The 22,553-nt window shown below is 50.4% G+C and overlaps 1 protein-coding gene across 1 annotated transcript in view; it reads left to right on the top strand.

Annotated features, from left to right (window-relative positions):
- The first annotated feature begins 5,474 nt into the window (after positions 1 to 5,474).
- Positions 5,475 to 22,553, top strand: part of LTF (lactotransferrin) — a 28,543-nt gene continuing 11,464 nt past the window's right edge. The window contains exons 1-11 of the mRNA XM_060021416.1: positions 5,475 to 5,559; positions 9,205 to 9,368; positions 10,730 to 10,838; positions 11,138 to 11,320; positions 11,661 to 11,808; positions 12,754 to 12,809; positions 16,475 to 16,653; positions 17,109 to 17,283; positions 18,241 to 18,395; positions 19,508 to 19,598; positions 21,746 to 21,793. Coding sequence (XP_059877399.1) covers positions 5,517 to 5,559; positions 9,205 to 9,368; positions 10,730 to 10,838; positions 11,138 to 11,320; positions 11,661 to 11,808; positions 12,754 to 12,809; positions 16,475 to 16,653; positions 17,109 to 17,283; positions 18,241 to 18,395; positions 19,508 to 19,598; positions 21,746 to 21,793 — 1,351 coding nt within the window. The 5' untranslated portion in view covers positions 5,475 to 5,516. The remainder of the gene's footprint in view (positions 5,560 to 9,204; positions 9,369 to 10,729; positions 10,839 to 11,137; positions 11,321 to 11,660; positions 11,809 to 12,753; positions 12,810 to 16,474; positions 16,654 to 17,108; positions 17,284 to 18,240; positions 18,396 to 19,507; positions 19,599 to 21,745; positions 21,794 to 22,553) is intronic.

Below are 22,553 nucleotides of genomic sequence, written 5' to 3'. Positions count from 1 at the left end.
GCAAATATGGACAATAGCTTGCCTGTACTGAGCCTGCGTATGCATCTCAAACATCAGGTTTGAACTCTGCCCACTTCACAAGGTGGGTATTATTTGTGTCCCTTTTTTGCACCTGGGGAAACAGGCTTAGAAAGGTTGAGAGTCTGGCCCACGTCCAGGTGGCTGTTTAGGGCGGAGCAGGTTGAAACCCAGTTGTCCAAACCCACCTCCTGAGCTTCTAACCACATCTCCCCTGGGCCCTCCAGCCTGCCAGACTGTCCAGGGAAGAAGTGAATGGGGGGCTGAGGAAGGGAAGCCCACCTGGAGCAGTGGTCTGGGGACTGAGCATTCCTGGCCCAGAGGAGCTGGAGAGACGGAGCAACGGCCTCACCCAGGGAAATGGAGGAAAACGGTGGTTCCTTGTTCCGCTAAGTACCCATCTCAAGCTCCTTCTCAGCGAAAGCCCATCCGACCTTCCCTCGTGGGGTGCAGGCAGCAGACATGGAGGCCTCCGGCCAGCTGAGCTGAGATCCTGAAGGCCACTGGGCAGGACCCTCCCTCCCAGAATGTGGCCCCAGGAGAGGGGCAGCGAAAGGGCCCCCAGGGCTCAGGTGCTTCCCGCCTGGGCATTTCCCTGGGCAAAGGGCCTCATTCCTTCTGGGAAGAAATTTGCATGGCTGGCCCTGGGCCAGCCTCCACCATCGTCCAGGCTGCCCTTCGCTGACACCTTCCTGGAAAACTCTCCCTAGGCCTGGCGTACTGCCCATTCTCATCTCAGTGGTGTGATGGTTAGGTGCTCATGGAATCCGATTTCTGCCAGGGACATGGGGTGCCACCCTGACCAGCAAGACTGAAATCTTGCAATTGGGCCAACCTGGGGTGTTTCCACTGCCCCTTCGACTACTGGGGAGAGTGTCCCTCAGCAGGTCTGCGGGTGCTGGCCCCGGGAGGGCCCGGCCCTGGGAGGAGAGGGTCCCCGCGGGGCAAGGATCCTGACTCTGAGGAGGGGTAGTGAGGAGGAGGAAGGGGAAGAAGTCTGTGCATGGAGATGGAAATGCTTTGTCTCTGTGGGTTCTTTGTAAATTGGGCAACAATTGGCAATAAGACCTATTAGTTCACAAAAGCGTGGTTTTCCTGCCACTGTGCTTCAGCTGAGCTCCCTCGTGACGGCACCCCAAACCCCACAGGCGTGTCTGAAGACTCTTGGGGACCTTCGGCTCTATGCAAGGGCCCAGCTCCAGCGAAGGCCTTGCTCCAGAAATCACGGTCATCACACTGGCTGGAAGGCAGGGAGCTCTCCATCCATCTCTTGCTCATTCTTGCTTACTTCCTGATCTCTCTCCAGGGTGGTCAGCACAGGATTGACCAAACCAATAAGAGGTCATGGGACAGGAGTCAGGGGTCAGTGACAGATTTCTAGCTGCATGATGGTGGACGAGCTACTTTGCCTGAATCCCCTCGTCTGGAATGAGGTCTAATGAGGCCATCACGGTGCTTCTGTGAAGCCATGGCTGATATGTGAAGGGGCTGGACAGTGCCTGATCCACAGGAGGGTCCAATACTGCTGCTGAGAGCAAGAGCGGAGGCCATCCCTGGGCCCCCATTCTTACAGGGAAGAATGACATGATTTATAGAATTCGCTCATTTCCATGGTGTAAATATTCCCACCATGACTGATTCCAAGCTACCAATGGTTTAACAAACCACCACGACATCCCTAAATATTTAACAAGTGGCTCTCTACCAAGCCAGTAACCTCACACCACTGGCAGGGGCAGGAAACAAGGCCTTCGTCTCCTGTCAGCCAGCCTGGAAGCCCCCATGGGAGTGGATGTCTTGGGAAATTTTTTTTTTTTTCTTTTTGCGGTACACGGGCCTCTCACTGCTGTGGCCTCTCCCGTTGCGGAGCACAGGCTCCGGACGCGCAGGCTCAGCGGCCTTGGCTCACGGGCCCAGCCGCTCCGCGGCATGTGGGATCTTCCCGGCCCGGGGCACGAATCTGTGTCCCCTGCATCGGTAGGCGGACTCTCAACCACTGCGCCACCAGGGAAGCCCATTGGGAACTCCTTTTTTCCTTTACTCCATCTGGAGCCGATTCTGCCCAGATCCCGCATTTCCTTCCAACACTTCTCTTGGGGGTTGAAGCTGGAGGACTCCAGAGAGGGCAGGGTGTGGGGTTTGCTGCCCATTTGTCGGGAGGGCTTAGCTTGCACAAGCAAAGGGTCGCTGTGTGAATCTCGGGAGTGGAGAGAGGGTGGGGTCCTTGGGGAAGAGCCTCCCTCACCTGCCTGTGAAACACCAGCTCCTGCCATTACACTCGGGTTTGTACCACATCCACCTTCTTTGTATTCCTTATATTCATGCCATGCTACCGTCTCAGCATCTAGAAACCTGCGTCCTACCTCCCTGCAGGCTTTTCAAGATCTGGCCCAGCTCCTGGCACATCAGAGGTGCCCCATAGATGGATGTTGAATTAACGGGTAAATTGATGACTCCAGGCACACAGGCTCTGGGGCGACCGGCATAGCCAGACCAGGCTCTGTCTTTCAGATTTGACACACTGCAGGCAGGATCTTTTGCCCTGCTCTGTCCTTCCTCCTCACTCATTCACCCATCCATTCAACCAATATTAATCATTAAGTGCCCGGCACACATGTAGGGCTACCTGGCCGAGGATTTGAGGATGACTCCGAGGCTCTTTGTCTGGTGGGTTTGGTGGAAAATGGTAGGAAATATGAGAGGAGATGCAGGGCTGGAGGGAGCAGAGGAGTTCCATTTTAGATGCACTGACTGTAGTGCTTGCTGGACCTGCAGGAAGAGCTGTCCAGGGGCACAGAGACACCTGTGTGGAGCTGAGGATGGAGGAGGTGACTTTGTTAATCCTTCTTCAATAAGCGTTCCAGGCCAGAAAGCGCAGAGCGGCTTTTTGTTGTTCCTCCAGGTCACCGGATCCATGCTCCAGAGACTTGACTTGGCTCTTTCCTCTACCTGGAATTCTCTTTGTAGAAACCCTACCTTTCCTTCAGGTACCCAGGTCAAATGCTCTTTTTCAAAATCTTCTGGGACCCTCATGATTGGAACCAGTCAGTCAGGCCTCCTTTGGCTTCCACCCTTACTCTGTTTATGCTGCCTTGCCTCTTTCCAGGTGGCCTGTGCCTACCCCTGTCCCCCATTGTGCCATGAGCTCCTGAGGGCAAGGACGGACCCCTCTTCTCTGTGTCCCTCATGGCACCCACCAGTTCTGGCATGAAAGAGTGAATGAATGAACGTTGATAACAGATCAGTTGAACTTTGTCTTCTGGGCAGGCCCACCCCCTTCATCAGCTTCCCCTGCAGATGGCCTGGGGGCTGCTCTGCGGGTGTTCAGCTGAGCACAACCCTGGCCTGAGGCTGGGCCTTCCCGAAGACACAGCATGCAAACAGTCTGCCCTGTTGCCTGCCCCAGTCCTGCCTCCAGGGCGGCCCTTAAGCTCAGCCTCTCTGTTTTGGCCCCAGGTTCTCTGTGTTCCTGCCAGCAGATATAAGAGGATCTAGAGGCCTCTGACCTCCCAACACATCCCTTTTCTAATTTGCACTTGGAGATACAGACATGGGTTGTGACATTTCTTAGTTCTTTTATAATCATGGAAAGGCAAAGCCAAATTGCTAATTTACATAAAAAGATGTTTCAGTGCTCCTGAGAACTAGCCAGTTTTGTATTACTTCATTATTTTTGAAACAGCTTATTGCAATTATTGATGAAAGCAACTTTTAATGTTGCGACACTGTATTTCCAAACAATGAGAGACCCTGGATCTGTCACCCCAAAGCCTGGCTGGTGATTCTGGTGCTGAACCTTGGACCCCACTCTTGTGCCCATCAAGCAGGATCCCTGGTCAGACACCACTGTCGTGCCTTGGCAGCATCCACACCCAGACAGAAGGGCCCCACAGCCTCCCTGAGGGCCTCAAAGACTTGGGCGGGCTCTGCTTCTCCATGGCCAAGTGCTGCTCGCTACATGCCCACTCTCAACAGTGCTGTCTCCCTAGGTCTTGCCCCTCTGCTCCAAGAAATGCTTTTTGTACCAAGTAGTCTAAGCAAAGAATCAAGACCAGCTTTTCAGGACAAGCAGATTTCAGAATAACATATTGTCCAGACTAAACAGTAGAGGGAATGTTTAGATGACCTGCGATTTCCCTCATCGTTAGTACCTGACTTCTTCACTTAGCATCTCCTGGAACTAAGTTCACATCAATACATGCAGGGTGGCCTGCTCTTTCTGGGGCCTTCAGTGTGTCCCCCTGTAGGCACAGAACCATGCTCTATGTCAGAGGTTCCCAACCTTTTCGGCACCAGGGACCAGTTTCGTGGAAGACAATTTTTTCATGGAACGGGGCGGGGAGGGGCTGGTAAAGGAGTGTTGTTCAGGCGGTAATGTGAGCGATGGGGAGCGGCAGGTGAAGCTTTGCTCGCTCGCTGCCGATCACCTCCTGCCATGCAGACCAGTACTTGTCCGTGGCCCGGGGGTCAGGGACCCCTGCTCTGTGTGATCCCCCCCCCCCACACACCGTGATGGACATTTAGTTTGCTTGCAATCAGTGAACGATAAGCAGGGCTGCACTGGAGACCCCTGTATGTGAGCCATTGTGCATCAAGGGAGTGTATTTAAGAGATGTAGAAGCAGACTTCTAGTTTTAGAATTTAAAAGCAGCTTCCTGAAATAGGGTCGGCTTGTGTACTGAGGACAAAATAGGACATTTATCAAAATGAGATTCCCATCTCCCATCTCATACTGCCACAAAACAAAACAAAAACAAAACAAGTGGTAGGCTATCCTTTACATTGGTAAATGAGGGAACCGGGAGACAGCTGTTGGTCACTGAGGCCTCTGGCTCTGTTTTCTGGGAGTCGTGTTGTGGTCTCAGGAGGGCCCCATGGGCAGCCTGGGTCAGGCAGTGGGCAGCCTCTGTCACCTCCGCTAGCTGTGCCCGCCTGCTGCGGACCTCGGGCCAGGCAGCGAGTCCCCTTTCGAACGCTGGGCTGGCTGCTGCATGCAGATGGAGGGGCATCCTTCTGTCCTAACGGGCTCCCCAGCACTTTAGATACCATCTGTACAGTCAAGATGATCCACAAAGGTTCACCTTAGGACCGCTTCTCTGTGTCCCACTCTCTAGGAAGCACTGAGACCAGAGGGAGGGCAGAACTTAGGGGCTGCCACTCCCCAGGGGCTGCAGACTAGTGGGAGAGGAAAAACATCCCCAATCCAGGCAGCACCAGGGCAGACTTGAGAGGTGGGTGTGGGCTGGGTATCCTCTCGGGTGTGCCAAGCCCAGCCCAGGCACCATTCCGGCTTCCTCTGTCCTCTCCCCGCTGCTGCTTCCCTTCAAGCAACTAGTAGACCTGGGGAGGGGGAGGGGGAGGGGGAGGCGGGGCGGGGGCGCTTATTGGGCCGCAGGGCGTGGCTAACCTCGTGAGGTCACCAAGCGCTGGATAAACGGGTGCAGAGCGAGCGCAGGTGGCAGAGCCTTCGTTCCCGGAGTCGCCTCAAGAGCCCAGACATGAAGCTCTTCTTCCCCGCCCTGCTGTCCCTTGGGGCCCTTGGTGAGTGCGGGTACCTGGGGGCACGCCCCTCCGGGCGGGCGTCCGGGTCCCCTGGCCACTCAGTGCGGGCATCCTGGTCCCGCGCACCGCCAGGTGGGCACCGGCGCCTGCAGCGGGGGAGGAGCCCGGGAGTGGGCCGGCTCCCGCCCACTCTCCTGGGGAGGGGCTCGAGCAGGGCTCCGCGAAGCAGGTTGGGTCTTTTCCCTAGAGCTGGCAGAGCTCCCCGAAGGGTCTTCCGGGTCCCTGTCCCATTTTGTCCTACCCATAGTACTGTTACATGCGTATACATGGAGGGGGACAATGAGACTCAGAGAGGGTGAGCGACTTGCCCAAGATACACAGGAGACTGGAGATGGGATCCCAGCTCCTGCAAGGACTATGTAACTTGGGCAAGAGAGAGTCTTTCTGAACCTTAGTTTCATTTAAAAATGGTCCAATTCTCTTCCCACACAGCTGTGAGGAGGGGGCAGGGTCCACCTGCTCTGTGGTAGGCAAAGGTGTACACAAGCCTCCCACTGCAGAAGGTCAGGGGTGGTGGCACAGACCCTGCTGATGGGACCCTTCTGCCAGAGGGTGTGAGAGAAGTGATTGGTTTCTGGTTTTTAATGTGCCAGGACTAGAAGGGGACTAAACAGAAGGGACTAAACAATTGTTAGTTCTGTACCCAAGTATCTGAAATAATTTCTGGGATGTTCCCAGGACACTCACCTATGATGGACATTAGTGATGTAAATGTGAGGGCAGGGCTTCCTGCAGTGGAGGGGGAGGGTCCAGGGCAGCAGCGGTAAGGGCTCGAGGGCATCAGCACCTAGGCAGTGTGTGTGCCTGGGGCTCAGAGTGAAAGCCCAGGTGTCACCCCCTTCCCCCAGCGGCAGCCCAGTGCAGCCTCCTCCTGTCCTAGGGCATCTACTCTGGGCTGGGAGCTTCCTGGATGAAAAGGGGTGGCTAACGGATAGCAATGAGCTTATGCCCCCAAACCTGTCCCTGTCTTTTCTGGTCCCCTTCTCCAAATTCCTTCCCATGGGTATTGGTTATTTCTCTCTTCTCTAAGGCAGGATTGGCCTAGCCAGGACCAACTGCTCAGGACCAACTTCCCTTCTGCTCCCTGACACGTGGCCTGCTTGGGCCCACAGCACAGGGTCAGGGCCACCTGGGAGAGGCCCGAGGGGTAGGAAGCCTTGCTTTCCTAGAGGTGGTTACGGGCGGTGGTCTGGATTCTGGCTCAGAGTTGCACCACTGGGTTCCATTTTCACTTGAATCTTTGGTTGTCTTGGCCCCCACAGAGGTCTGCAGTTTAAATCCTGCAGTCCATGGGATGGTGGCCAATGTCCCAAAGTGTCACGGAATCCCTTGTCCTACCCAGTGGAAGGAGTGGCAGCTGCCCTAGGGGATTCCTGCCCTGCTTCTCATGTGTGTCCTGGCTGGCAAAGGCTGGGTGGGGTGGGAAGAGTAACTCCATCCCAGCCCCTGCCTTTGAGACAGGGGCACTACATGTCTGCACAGAAGGAATCTGAGGATTTGTACTTTCAGGAAGATTCCTTCGAGGCTCAGGTGGGCAGCATCTGAGTGACTGAGACAGATCAGGAGCAAGGCTAGGGATACAGGAGGGGCCAGGCCCAGACCTGCTTCAGGGAGCGTTTTGTCTTGAGAGGGGCACATAGCTTCAGAGCTGGCTGGTGGGAGCTGTGGAGGGGATGAGCAGAATGCTGTGTTCTGCACCCGGCCCTGGTGTTTGGGGGGGCTGGGGACTGTGGATCTCAGAAAACCTCTCAGTGACGCTTTAGTTTCTTCGTTCATCCCCTCCCAGGGGAGCAAACGAGCTCTTCCCCATGTTCCCATTCCTGCCCCTGCTCACGCCCTCCCCCCAGCTTGAGACGTGGTCTTCGTTTTGCTCTCTCCCTTCAGGTCCCATCTATTACTAAGCTAACTTTGGACACCAACTCCTTATTTGGGCCCTGTTCTCCATTCTCGATGCCTTTCTGCCTGGTTCCCAGGTTTCAGTCCACTTGTCCCTGCCCTCCCAATGAGTCACTGCTCCACTGCTTCCCAATAAGAACTTCTTGGGCCAGCATTGGAGGCTCTCCATGATCTGACCCCAAACACTTTACCAGCTCCATCTCCATGGCAGCCCGTCTCTAACCCAGTTAGCCTAAATAGGCAGGGGGTTTGGTGTCTGACTGCCTAGGTTCAAATCCTAGATCCTAACTTATTAGTTGTGAAACCTTGGGCAAGCCACATAACTAGTTGAAGCCACAGTTTCATCACCTGGAAAATGCGGATATCAGCAAAATTCACAATAAGGAGGGGCTGGGAGGTTGGAAGGAGACAGAACACATGAAGGGCTGAGTAAAGACCTGCGTAGAATGTGCTTGCAACTGTCGTTGTGCACGTGGCCCATTGTTCCCACCTCTTGGAATGCCCCCACCCCCCCCCCATTATTGGCTGAGGTCATGGGGACATCACTCCTGGCTTGGTATTTGTTCTCTTCTAGAGCATTCATCATACTTAGCGTCCTCTTTGGGGGCTTTTGCCTCTCCAGATGGGAGGTGAGAGCTGGTGCTGTCTGCTTGCACGTTCCTCTGCATATCACTCAGTGCTGTGTATACAGAGAGCGTCCAGGACATGCTATTGGGTCACAAACGGCTGAATCGGATAAGGCCAGTTCTCACTTCGGGACAGTTCCAGGAAGGTTTCCAAGGATAGATTACACCCCCAGAGATGTCCCTGGGATGACGGCTGGTGGAGGAAGGGTGTGGCAGCCACACCCTTGGCGGGTGTCTCAATACCCTGGTGGGTCTGACTGCGCAGGGGAAGGCTCATGAATAGGAGGTGGCAGAGGGCTGAATGGTCCACCCCAAAGCACATCCTAAAGGGGAGGCGGCTTTTGCAACCAAGAGTTTTTTGTTTTTGGTAACGGCTTTACTGAGGTATATTTTACATATCATAAAATTCACCTATTTAAAGTGTACAATTTAACGATTTTTAGGAACTTTATACCAAGTGGTGCAACCATCACGGTAAATCAGTTTTAGAACATTTCCATCCCCCCATAAGAGTCCTCTCTCTGGTACAGTGGTGAACGGTGATAACTCAGGCAAACCCACCCAAACTGACACCACCTACTGCAGCTACTGACAAGGCGTGTGGTGCATTTTCCTTTGTTCCTTTGGCATCCTCTGGGAGACGCTCGTAGCCACCAACAATCTAGAGAGACCCAGATTCCAGGTGGGACGTTGCCACTGCTGAGCAGCCATCACTCGGTGTCCTCGAGAGTCAGATTCCACACCAGAAACACAGGAGTAATCATCCCTTCCCTGCTTGCCTCCCAGGTTCCAGGGGAGAAAGCAGGTGGAAGAACTCCATAAACCGATAGAAGGCAGCATCATTGTTTTTTTTCAGGGAATAGGAAGTATGTCAGTCATAGGAGGGCAACGATCCAGATCGTCTCCTCTAATTTGTTGAGAAGTACAGCCCTCTGGCCAGCATGGTGTTGTCATTAGACTAGCAAGACACCTCCATTTGAGGAGAGTGGCCTGACTTAGCCACAGAATGGAGAGGGAAGGGGAGGACAACTCCATGAGAGGGTGAGGCCGTCTCTTCCATGGGCAGTGGTGGAGCCCTCACTCCTTGGCTTCTTTCTCCCAGGACTGTGTCTGGCTGTCCCTACGAAAAATGTTCGATGGTGCGCCATATCACTACCAGAGTGGTTAAAATGCTACCAATGGCGATGGAGGATGAAAAGCCTGGGTACTCCCTCTGTCACCTGTGTGAGGAGGACCTCCCGCTTTGAATGTATCCAGGCCATTGCAGTAAGTCCATGCCATAGGTTGGGTGGGACCAGACTGAAAGGGACAGGATCCGAGCGCAATAGAATATGTGTTCTCCCTGCTCCCTCTGTCCTTCTTCATGGAAACCTGTAAGCTGGGAGCTGTCCTCTCTCATAGGACATGATGCTATTTTGAAAGCAGAAATTAACATTCTGAAGTGGAGAACCACGTGTAGGGAAACTGGGATTGCCACAGAAATTGTGAATAAGCCAAAAATTTGAAAGCACCAGAGTGAATATGCGGCAGCTCTGACAAGTGACTGCCATTTACACTCTATAAAGAACTCTAAGTCAATTGGTAAGAAACGTAGGATCATATAAGAAAAACGACACGAGGAGATGGAGTTCATAATGAATAAAAATACTTACGAAAATGTTCCCCTTCATAATCAAGAGAAATACAAATCTAAGCAATTTGTTAGCACTCGCATTTCCTAAATAATAACCCTTAATAAAATGAAACCCTGGCCCACTGGTGAGTCTATAGTGAAATTGATCCTCATAGCGAGTGGCATTCCAGGTTAGAAACGAGTCAGCTGGAAAGCAGAATGGCAATGACAGTCAAGGCCTTGAAGATAAAATGCCTATTGTCTGGGCAATCCCACCCTCAGATGCCTATCCGAAGGCAACAGGTCATCAGAAGGAAAAACAAGCTATGAGGACAAAGCTGTCCATAAAAGTACAGTTTTAACAGCAAAGAGTTAGAAGGAACCCAAGTGGCGAACATTGGAGGGAATTTTTAAAATTTAGCTTAATAAATTACGGAACAGCCACATTTATAATGAAATATCATGAAGTCAATAAAATCAATAAAGGCACTAGAGAAGTAAGAAAATGTAGTCAGTTTTAGATGAATAAAACAGTCCGCAAAACATTATCTATACCAGGTTGCAAATATGAGAAATAGGTAAGCATATGAGGGGTAATATGCCAAAGGGAATGAACGTGGTCTATTATTATGATAAGTTTAAGATATATTAAGAGTTAAAAATTCTATTCAATAAACAAGAACTTAAAAGAAATATAGAGCAAAAACAGGGGAGAAAGCACCTAGAACAACTTTTAATATAAATGACCGCGAAGGTTGCGATCCACGGAGAGATCTAAGCCACGTGAAAAAGCAGCCACCCGCCAGCCTCAGGAGTCAAAGCAGTTCCCCTGGGGCTCATTACCCAAAAAGAGGGGCCTTGGGCTTGTGCCACCTCTCATGGCACCTGCGAGGACATGACTGAAAGCTGACCCTTTGGAAGGTCCTTCCAGCCATGGAGGCTTCTGACCTTCTGAAGTTCACTTGCGTGGCTCAGCGTGGGTTTTCTCCTAATCCGGTCTGGTCTCTGCTTTCAGGCAAAAAAGGCAGATGCTGTGACCCTGGATGGTGGTTTGGTGTTTGAGGCAGGCCTGGACCCCTACAAACTGCGGCCGGTAGCGGCAGAGGTCTATGGGACGGGAGAGCGTGAGTTGCCCCTGGGGACCCAGAAGGTGGGGTGGCCTGGGCCCTGGGCTCCGTGGAGTCAGAGTGGATGAGCCACAGAGGTGATGTCTCGGGCAGCATCACACTTACAGGGAATGGAGTCCCTGGGCTCTTCGGGCCGGTCACTGACCCACCGGGGAAACAGAGCAGGCTCTGGGCTGCGGTGACCAGGTGAAACGGCAGCACACACTCCCCTTCCCACTGGGGGCTCGGTCAGCGTGGGCTGTTTCTCTCCCTCCGGTCCAGGCTAAGAGCTCTCGATTCTTTCTGCTCTTTTGCAGAGCCCCAAACCCAGTATTATGCCGTGGCTGTAGTGAAGAAGGGCAGCAACTTTCAACTGAACCAGCTACAAGGCCGGAAGTCCTGCCACACGGGCTTTGGCAGGTCCGCCGGGTGGAACATACCTATGGGGACACTTCGCCCGTTCTTGAACTGGACAGGGCCACCTGAGCCCCTCCAGAAAGGTAAGATGGCTGGGGGAGGGGTGTTGGGGGTGATCTCTGGCTGGGGTCTCTACTCCAGTGGCACATACACAAGCCACTTCGGGATGGCCCAGGTGGACATGTGGGATGACTCCGAGGCAGGGGTGAAGTTAACTGATGTGAAGCCTGCAGGGGCAGGGTCTACCCGCATCAGCAGCCCTGCGAGGTGGCAGCTGAGTCTGTTCTCAGCCAAAGTACATCTCTCTGAGCTGCTAGCTTTGCAAACGCTGACAGGCAGGGGTGGAGGGAGTGCACACTGGGGGGTGCCACTGGCTGTGGCCCGGTGGGCTCACACTCTGGTTCATTTCTCTCTGTTCAACAGCTGTGGCCAAATTCTTCTCTGCCAGCTGTGTTCCCTGCGTGGATGGCAAAGAGTACCCCAACCTCTGTCAGCTGTGCACAGGGACAGGGAGAAATAAATGTGCCTGCTCCTCCCAGGAACCATATTTTGGCTATTCTGGTGCCTTCAAGTGAGTGAGACTGTCCTCTTCTCCCCAGCGGCCCACATGTCCTCCGGCTAGGAAGCGCTTGTGTCTCTGGTCCCAAATAGAGCTCAGTCAGCTAGTGGGGACCATCGAGGAGGTCCAGTCCTACTGCTGTGCAGACAGAGAAACTGAGTCCGAAGAGGGTGCCCAGTGCACCTTCCCAGTGCACTTTTCCCTCTAGCCCCCCAGGCCCGACATGTGCCCTTTTACCTCTGCACCAGCCCCATGAGCAGCCATCTGGCCAGTGGCCCCTTCTGTCCCCCCAGAGAACCCTGAATCGGGCTTTGTCCCTCTGTTGTCCTGGGTTCCTCCTGCTGACTCTGTCCCCTCCATAACCACAGAGGGACTGAAGGAGTCTTGTCATGAGAAGACCAGTCCCAGGCTCCTGGCCAGGCAGGGCAGCCTGGCCTGTCCCGGAGCCAGGAGGCGGTGGGCTCCTCCTGACTGACTGGCCCCAGCGCCTCTCTGCAAACCCCCCACCCAACTGATGCTGCCCCTGTTCCCCCATCTGCCTCTCGGACTCAAGCATTTTGCGCAGGGAGGCCTCCTTGCTTCTCCACTGGCCAGGGCACATCTGCCACTTAGTCCTGGGAGAAAAAAGCTACATGGCTAAGGACACTACTTTTACCCTCTGGTGTAGAGGCTTCGAAACTCTTTTACGTAGAAGGACAAAGTTTGGCCCTCTCAGCCCTTAAAGCAGAAAGCAGGGGTCTCCGGCCAGCACCTGAGCCCTTCTTCCTCAGAATTCACCTGGAGGTGACCCCTGAAGCCTTCCCAGTGGGGATGCCCCAAAGCCTGAGGGCCCTGCCCTCCACAGATCAGGAGCCCACAGAAGACAAGCCGCAGGACCCTGTTCCACAGGGAGGCACGAGGAAGAAGTCGGGGAGGGCCGCTCTGTGCTGACCCTTCTGGTGCTTTCTCATCCCACAGGTGTCTGCAGGACGGGGCTGGAGATGTGGCTTTCGTGAAAGACAGTACAGTGTTTGGTAAGAGAGGAAGAGCCACGGGTACTGCCTCCTTTCCTTTTCTTTCCTTATTTTATTTCATTTCAATTTATTGTAATTCCAAGTAGTGAGCTAATTTGACTCCTCACTTCCTGGCCCCACGATCATCAAGGTTCCCTACAGAGCATAGCTCTTATTTTATGTTATTTCATGGAATAATTCAATGGAATGTGGAATAATTCAGTGGAATGTGTTCTTATTTTATGTTATTTCTAAATGATCAGTTTTCTTGAAATCTCCCATGCCCGCTGTCTTTCTCTTCCCCCTCAAAGACGCCCATGCCAACGTATTTGACACGTGTCCTCCGAGATATATAGGTGGTCTTGCAAAATATGTAGTGCTGGTTTGTGTTTCTGGATTCTAAGCTCACAGAAGCTTTACTGATCATTATCGATCATGATGTGATCAAGGTTTTCCGCTCAGCATTTTGTTTTGGAGATTTATCCGTGTTGTTGTACTTGTCTGGTTCAGTGGTTCTAATAGATGAGAAATGCTCCATGGGAAGCACACATCACTTTTTTTTTTTTTTTTTTTTTTTTTTGGCTGCATTGGGTCTTCGTTGCTGCGTGTGGGCGTTCTCTAGTTGCAGCAAGCGGGAGCTACTCTTCGTTGAGGTGCCCGGGCTTCTCATTGTGGTGGCTTCTCTTGTGGAGCACGGGCTCTTTGCACGTGGGCTTCAGTAGTTGCAGTGTGCGGGCTGAGTAGTCGTGGCTCACGGGCTCTAGAGCGCAGGCTCAGTAGTTGTTGTATCTAAGCGCACGGGCTTAGTTGCTCCGTAGCATATGGGATCTTCCCGGACCAGGGATCAAACCCGTGTCCCCTGCACTGGTAAGCGGGTTCTTACCCGCTGCGCCACCAGGGAAGTCCACACACATCACATTTTATTATCTATGGTTGTAAAGCAATAGATGTGTCATTGTTGGTTTATTTTGCATTTCTCTGACGTCTAGTGAGTTTGATCATCTCAATATATTTGCTAGTAGTTTGGGCTTCCCTTTCTTCTTTTATGATCTCTGACTATTTTCCTCTTGATTTTCATGTCTGTTTCTTCATGATTTTGATTCAAGGCTAGGCATTCCTTCTCTCTAGATATCCAGCCATTGTTGGTTCTAGACTTTAGGAACGTCTTTTCTCAGTCAAAAAATCTGTCAGTAGCACCTTTGTTGAACAGAAGCCCTTGATATTGATAAGGTCAAATTGGTCACTTTTGCCCTGCTGGTTTGTGTTTTGGGGACTTTTAAAGATGCCCTCTTCCCTCCAGATCATAAATATTTTCTACAATAAGATTTATAGACTCCCCTCCCTAACACACACTTGTTTGTTCATACGTACTCTACCTAGGAAATCAGGTATGGATTTAGCTTCAGCATTTCCCCCCTTTAGAGTGAGATCATTTTCCTTACAGTAACGACTATAAAAAAGTCCACCCTTTTCCTACTGATATGTGGAGCCTCCTATACATCAAGCTTGTTTATAATCATGGATCAGTTTCTGAGCTATTTTGTTTCATTGGTCTATTTGTATTTTTCTGCTTTTATTACTCTGGCTTGTAATGGTTCTTAATAGCTTGTGGGGGTCTGGGGAGAGAGAGCGTGCACGCAAGTGCCTTCCCCCAACACTTTGCTATTTATTTTCTAACTAAAATTTTAGAATTATTTTGTTGAATTTCTAAAAACATCATACTTTAAGTAGAATTGTATTGAATTTAAATTGATTCATGAAAAATTGACATATTTATGTCAAACTGTCCAATCCCTGACCATGATAAATCTCTCCCTTCTTTTTTTTTTTTTAAATAAACTTATTTGTTTATTGTTGGCTGCATTGGGTCTTTGTGCTGCGCACAGGTTCCTCCTTGTGGTGGCTTCGCTTGTTGCGGAGCACGGGCTCTAGGCGCGTGGGCTTCAGTAGTTGTGGCTCGCTGGCTTCAGTAGTTGTGGTTCACGGGCTCTAGAGCACAGGCTCAGTAGTTATGGCATATGGGCTTAGTTGCTCTGCGGCATGTGGGCTCTTCCCGGACCAGGGATCGAACCCGTGTCCCCTGCATTGGCAGGCGGATTCCCAACCACTGCGCCACCAGGGAAGCCCAATCTCTCCCTTTTGATCACACCTCTTTTTATGTCCCTTAATAGAACTTACAGAACTTAACATTTTTCTCTTGGTCTCCTGCATTGTTTGTTTTTGTTTTATTTTGGCTGCGCAGCATGGCTTGCAGGATCTCAGTTCTCCAACCAGGGATTGAACCCAGGCCACGGCAGTGAAAGCACCGAGTCCTAACCCCTAGGCCCCCAGGGAACTCCTTCCTGCGTTGTTTAATGAGGCTAATTACCAGCTATTCAATGGTTTTAGTTGCTATTATAGTATCATATTCTGTATTAGTTTCTGTTTTATTATTGCTAATGAGAGTAACACTTGATTTTTGTAGTGTTGCCTTGCTGGACTCTCTTGTTAGTTTTATTAGTTTTTTCTTGGTTTCATTGGCTTTTCTATGTAGGTGAGTACCTCATCTTTAAAAAATTAGAGTTTGTCTTTTTCCCAGTGCTTACATCTCTTATTTCTTTAGTAAATTGTGAAATCCAGGTCGTCTGATACTGTGTTGGCAACATGACAGCTTTGCCTTGTTCCTGATTTTGAAGTGACTGTTTAAATTTTCTTCTTTTAGAATGATTTTGCTGTAGATATTTTGATATGTGGCATTTATCAAGTTTAATACCTTTGCCAAGTTCTCTATGTTACTTGTTTTCCAAAACTAAAAAAAAAAAAAAAAAAAGCACATATAGATGTTGAACATATAAATGCTTTTGCTGCACCTACTAGGATTAAGATGATCTCATGGTTTTCCTTTAACCCATTCTTGTCATGAATTACTTTAGCTTCTTTGACATTCAGCCATTCTTTTGTGAATGGAATAAACTGATAAACCTTAATCCTGATCTATTAGTTTTAAAATACTCTGTTATATTGAGTTTGCCAATTATTTTAGATTTTTGTGTTTATGTTCATAAGTAAAATAGGTCTGTAATTATTCCCTCCTGTACTTCTTTCTCTGATTTTGAGATCAAGATTATACTAAGCTCATAAAACAACTTGGGTCAGTTTCCGTCACTTTATGTATTCTGAAGCAGTTTACATGTGATATAGATGAACAGTTCCAAATTGGGATGAACTCACTCATAAAAATAATCTTTTCTTTTGATACACCCAAGTGTTGAGAAGTGGCTCAACTGTATTTCTTGCTTTAAAATTTTTCTTGTTTTTATTCTTGCTGGAGATGTGGGTAAGGCAGCAGCCCCTGGCTGGCCCCCTGGGCTTGTCTCCGTCATGTGACCCTTTTCTAGGTGGAGTTGCCGGGGAAACAGATGGGTCTGGTTCAGCCTCCTTGACTTGCCAGGCAGGAGTTGCAGCAACCCCAGGGCCTGTATGATGCAATCAGAGGAACGTGGGCTTTGCCCCTAAGGCTTTCTGGGCACTGTCTTTACCTTTCTGGACATTCTGGAGCAATCCACTGCCTTTCTGACGCCCAGTTTTGTCAACTGTGTAAGATGTCTCCTCCAGCTCAAATTCTATGGGGGAAGGGGGACTACAGCTCACGGCTACTGTCTGGGGTTGCCTCATCTGGGCTCCCCTCCACCTCCCTCTTTCCCTAGAGAACCTGCCAGCGAAGGCTGACAGGGACCAGTATGAGCTGCTCTGCCCAAACAATACTCGGAAGCCAGTGGATGCATTCAAGGAGTGCCACCTAGCCCAGATCCCTTCTCATGCTGTTGTGGCCCGAAGTGTGGATGGCAAGGAGGACTTGATCTGGAACCTTCTCCTCAAGGCACAGGTATCCCCACCCAGAGTACCCCTAACCTGCTTGGATTTGGTGGTGGTGGGGTTTCCTTCCTTCTTTCCCTAACTACCTGCCACTGTAGAAGTCCTCTGTAGCCTCACTGCACAGATGCAGTGGCTTGCCTGTCTCTAGGCCATACTCCACACAGCAGGAACAACGAAGCCCCTTCTAGCATTACGGACTGGTGGTGTCTCATGGGCTGGAGTAGAAGCAGGGGGAGGACAATGCAATATTCTCAGGACTCTAAGATGCTTGGAACCCAGCAGCTTTTTAAAGATGAAGCCATAACTGAGCTATGTCACAGGGATGGCTGGAGTCCCTCTATGGGAGGAAGTCAACCAAGGTTCCTCCTCTCAGAGTCATCCCTAAGTTCCAGATGTTCTTTTTCAACATCGTGTTTTTGTTTCCTATTTACCACTGACATCATAATTCTCTTTTCCCTTAATTAGGAGAAGTTTGGAAAAAGCGCTCTACAGGGGTTCCAGCTCTTTGGCTCTCCTCCTGGGCAGAAGGACCTGCTGTTCAAAGACTCTGCCCTTGGGTTTTTGAGGATCCCCTCAAAGATAGATTCTGGGCTGTACCTGGGCTTCCGCTACCTCACCGCATTGCAGGGCCTGAGGGAAAGTGAGTGAGGGCCAGGCAGGCCCCAAGGGCAGGCTGGTGTGGGTGGTGAGCCATGGGTGAGGCCTTCGGGGAGCACCTCACCCCCACCCCATGGGCAGCTTGGCCCTGCTCTGTAGTGGTCACTTGGCCATCTCCAAGCCACTGGAGGTCTTCACCATGGTAGGTTTGATGTGAGTGTGAGCATCCTCTGTGCACCAAGTCAGGTGAAAAGTGTCTCCAAAGGAATGTGTCGCCTCCTGATAATACTGCCACAGGTCCCTGTGTGCGTCAGGCTCCCCAGCCCTGGCGAAACAGTCAGTTTGCCTCCCAGGAAGTGAGAAGTATGAACATGAACCAAGAGAGCCAGGGCCCCTCCTGGGATAAATCCAGAGGCCTGGTGGGACACGGCCCAGTGCCTGGGCCCTGAACTTGGCTGGGATACCGCATTGGGCCAGCTCAGCCATGGCTCCTTCTCCACTGGAGGCTTCAGATGGAGTCTGGGTGAACTGGGAAGCTGCGCTGTTGTCAGTGGTGGTGACTGCCTGCCTTAGGGGAAGTCAGGACAGGGCTTAAGGTCCCCTAGGCCATCTCTTGGGGCTGCCACTGTTTCTGTGTCCTGGAGCTTTTATCCAGTAGGACAGAGATATTAGGCAATATCTCGGTATCTCTTTCATTACACTAAAGCTTGAAGGGTGGATTAGAAGCCGGGGAAGCCTCCAAAGGAAGAGAAATGAGACACAAGGAGGGCTATGCCTGAAGAAGGGTTTGGGGAGCTGAGAGTGGAGGGGGGAGAGGAGCACATGCAAGGGAAGAGGCGCAGGTGTCTGATTCCACTTCTCTGGAGGAAGTAGCTCCCGCCCAGTGAGCGTCGGGGCAGGAAGGGGGCTCTGAGTGGAGCCGGCGCTCCAGGGAGGTCGGCGGGCCTGGGTGTCCCTCGCTGGGCTCAGGGCACCTGCCGACCGCCATGTCCTCGGGCAGCTGCAGCGGAGGTGGAGGCGCGGCGCGCGCGGGTCGTGTGGTGCGCGGTGGGACAAGAGGAGGAGCGCAAGTGCCGGCAGTGGAGCCTCCAGAGCAACCAGAACGTGTCCTGCGCCACGGCCACCACCACCGAGGACTGCATCGCCCTGGTGCTGGTAGGTGGCCGGCGGCGGGCCTGCGGGCGGTGCGGGCGGGGCAGCGCCCGAGACCGAGGTCACGGGCATCTGGTCTGAAGTCAGGCGGACCTTAGAAGCGCTACGGCCCCGGGGGCGGGGTCTGCTCGCTCCTGCGCAGTGTGGGAACAGACACAGCTTTCCGTCTGCAATCTGTTTACTGTGGGCTTTCCAATCTGATTTTAAGAACGAGTTGCGATGAATGCAGATAATTTGGAAAATATAGAAAGATGTGATGTAAAAACAAACAAAACACTGGGACCTCATGCAGAGATACCACAGTTAGAGTTTTGCTAACTTCCCACTCCAGGATTTCTCGGTTCATCTCAGTTTAGGCTCGGAACAGTACTGGGTCGTTCCAGTTACGTAGTTTGAGTCCTTTTCACTTAACAGTGTATCATGGCCATTTTCTCACGTGACATATTCTTTGAAAACACTTTAAAAAGTGATTTCAGGATATCTTTTATATGGTGTGGCACAGTTTAGTCATGACCCTATTCTTCTTTGTCTCCTTATTTTGTTGTTAACAATAACCCTGTGCTGTGCAGCCTTGAATAGAAATCTTTATCCACATCTCCTATTAGCTTTAATAATGTTGTAAAAAAATTATTACTTAGTCAAAGAGGGAGTTTTACAATCTTGATGAATCCATGTTCCAGTTCTGGAGCGTGGGCTCGTTCATTCTGATGGTGAGTGAATTTAATTGTTTCTGCCCACTTGTTGAATAGCTTCTGTGTAGCACTTTGAGTGTAGTGCTAATGAGCAGAGACTAGACAAGACCAGCTCTTCCCATCTGTCTCCTCAGTGAGGGAGGCTGGTCCAGGAGGGCATCCCAACAGTACTCCAAGTGCAGAAAGGGATTTTGTTCAGAGGACCGGGCTACCTGTACCCGGTCTTTCCAATGGAAGCGACAGCATGAAAGGCATGTAGGTCTGGTAGAGAATTAATAGTGCACATGGTGTTTCCTTGGGGTCCTCAGTTCAACCCTTGCTGCTTTACTGGGGCACCTGACAGCCATTCTCTTAGAGCTGTAAAGGCAGGCGGGACAGGAAACAGCCTCACTGTGGTGCTGGAGATATGCTTTGTCTTGGCAGAAAGGAGAAGCTGATGCCCTGAGCTTAGATGGAGGATATATCTACACTGCGGGCAAGTGTGGTTTGGTGCCTGTCCTGGCAGAGAACCAAAGTAAGTGGAGAAGAGTCCTCTCTGGTTTATTCCCTCAGGGCTTCGGGGGTGGGGTATAGAGAGGAGTAACCCCACTCTGTGGGTCCAAGTGGAGACATTAAAATGGACAGATACGTTCAAACAGGAGAATCAGGGGAAAGAATAGATGAAAGGGGCCATGTTACCCACACAGCCTATTGTAGTGAGAACTGACAAAGCCCAGATTGGTTTCCTCTTTTTAATTTTTAAAAAGATTTTAGTAAAGTATAATATATATGCAGAAAAGTGCACACAAGTGTACAACTCAAGGGCATTTCACAAAGTGGTACATCCCCAAGCGCTAGGGCCCAGAGCAGGACACAGCAGGTTCCACAAGTCTCCTTGTGTCCTCCTGTCACCAGCCCCCTTACTCCAGCAAGGGTAATGACTCCTGACTTCAAATGGCACAGATCAGTTCTGCCCGTTTTTGAACTCTATGTAAAAGGAGTTGCACAGCATGTGCTTTTAAAAATGTCTTTTGCTCAGCGTTATACCTCGTTTTGTAGTGTTCTACTTTGTGACTCCACTGCAGTTATTTATTCTACTGTGGATGAGCATTTGGGTAATTTCCAGTTGGCTGCTGTGGATAGCGTTGGTATGATCATCTGTGTCTGTGTCGTTTGGTGAGCACATGTATGCATTTCTGCTGCATGGAACTGCTGGGACAGTCTCTTTGGACTTGATTCTGCAAAGACAAATACCTTCTGATTTCACTCCTATGTGGAATATTAAAAAAAAACAAGGGAACAAACCAAACCAAATCAAACAAAAACAAACACACGGATTCAGGGAATAGAGTAGTGGATACCAGAGGGAAAGGGGGAGTGGGGGGAGAGGGAAAGGGGTAAAGGGCGTCAGCTATAGGTGATGGATGGAAACTAAACTTTTGGTAGGTATATAGAAGTCAAAATATAATGCTGTATGCGTGAAACTTAAATAATGTTATAAACCAATTAAATATACTTTTCCAATAAAACAACACCTACAGATTCACATTATCCATCCCATGAAACAGGAGTGATGCGACTTTTTCCTAAGAAGAAGCCAGTTACTGAGTCTGAAAGCATGGATCTCCCCATGCTGAAGGGACATAAGAAATGCTACTTTATCCTTAGCCTCTCCAGAGGGAACTAGAGGAGGTCAGGCAGGTGAGACAAGGTACCCCTCACCTCCAACGGGCGAGGATTAGGTAGGAGTACTTTGGTTGCAAATGACACTATCCCATTGCCAAGTGGCTTAAACAAAAAAGATAGTTGATTGGTTTATGTGGTGATTGAACTGTCCAGACGTTAGTTTCAGCAGTTCCACCCCTGGGTACATCCCCAGACGTGTATGAAGATGTCAGTGACAATATTGGAAGCAGTGAACTTAGGAGCCCTAACTCAGCTCAATAAGTTACAGACAGTAAGGCGGTTTGAACTTAAAAACACAGTATTGGGACAAATACCATATGATATCACTTATATGTGGAATCTAAAATATGGCACAAATAAACCTACCTACAAAACAGACTCACAGACATAGAGATCAAACATGTGGTTGCCAAGGGGGAGAGGGAGAGGGAGAGGGAGAGGGAGGGACTGGGAGTTTGGGGTTGGTAGATGTAAACTATTATATATAGGATGGATAAACAACAAGGCCCTACTGTATAGCACAGGGAACTAGATCCAGTCTCCTGGGACAAATGATAATGGAAAAGAATATTTAAAAAAATGTGTATGTGTATAACTGAGTCACTTTGCTGTACAGCAGAGACTGGCACAACACTGTAAATCATCTATACTTCAATTAGGGCATTCCCTGGCGGTCCAGTGGGGTTAGGACTCGGTGTTTTTACTGTCAGGGCCCAGGTTCGATCCCTGGTCGGGGAACTAAGATCCTGCAAGCCACATGGCACGGCCAAAAAAAAAAAAAAAAAAAAAGAGCTTAAAAACACAGTATTGGGTTGAAAATAAAAAAAGGAGGAAACTTAGTGAAGTCTATAATACAATGCCATTTATTTATATTAAAAACACATATACACAAAACCATGCCAGTATATGTTCTTTGATATGTGTGTACCTCTGAAAAATATATGATCACAATAAAACATGTGTTTAATGACCTTTTGCTTGTCTTTATTCTTTCAGAATCCTCCAAAAGCAACAGCTTAGATTGTGTGCACAGACCAACGGAAGGTGAGTTGGAATCGATCACTTTCAGAGTCAAGGGTAAGTTTTTGTATCTGGAGGAGGAGGTGGTGGGAACTTAAAAAAACCTCACAGAGATGCAGCCATAGAAGCTGTAAGTTCTTTTGCAGGTGCAAATCATTCACAGATGAGTAACTATAATTATGTTTTTAGGGACCTTCATACATGGCAGAGAAATATAAGTTCCTCATTTTGTCCTGACCACGGTGAAGGTGGGGTGTCACACCCCCATCTCATATGGACGCGGAAACAGTGTCCCGGATGTCACTCACAGCCGTTGATAATACTGTGGCAGATCCTGGCCTGGAACCAGGTCCCTTGTGCTAAATCCCTTGCCCTGTGCACCAGCCCACCTGCCTGCCAGAGCTGGTGCTTCCTCAACTTCGGCAGAGCTCTGCACTTGCCGGCAGCGGAGTCTGCCCGGTGCGTGCTCTCAGGAGGAGGACTGCACCCCATTGGCCCTCTCTCAGCACAGGGAGGTCCTTAGGGACACACCCCCTGCATCCACACAGCACTTATTCCGGCAGCCATCACGCTCTGGCCTGATGCAGTTGGTATATTGCATGTTGCAGCTGGCGATCTACGCACTCTTGGGGTCATGCTTCTTGGTCAGTGTTCGTGGCTTTAATAGCCCACGTCTACAATAGAATGAACTGCCGGTTTATAACTCAGGGGCAGTGTATGGCTGGTCAAGGACTTCAAGGATCAGCTTACTATTTCATTTCATAACCCAGATCAATCTCATCTT

This window comes from Delphinus delphis, chromosome 10 (assembly GCF_949987515.2).
Source record: "Delphinus delphis chromosome 10, mDelDel1.2, whole genome shotgun sequence".
NCBI classification, from domain to species: Eukaryota; Metazoa; Chordata; class Mammalia; order Artiodactyla; family Delphinidae; genus Delphinus; species Delphinus delphis.
Note: the sequence above shows the minus strand (reverse complement) of the source record. Positions and strands in the feature narration are given on the sequence as shown.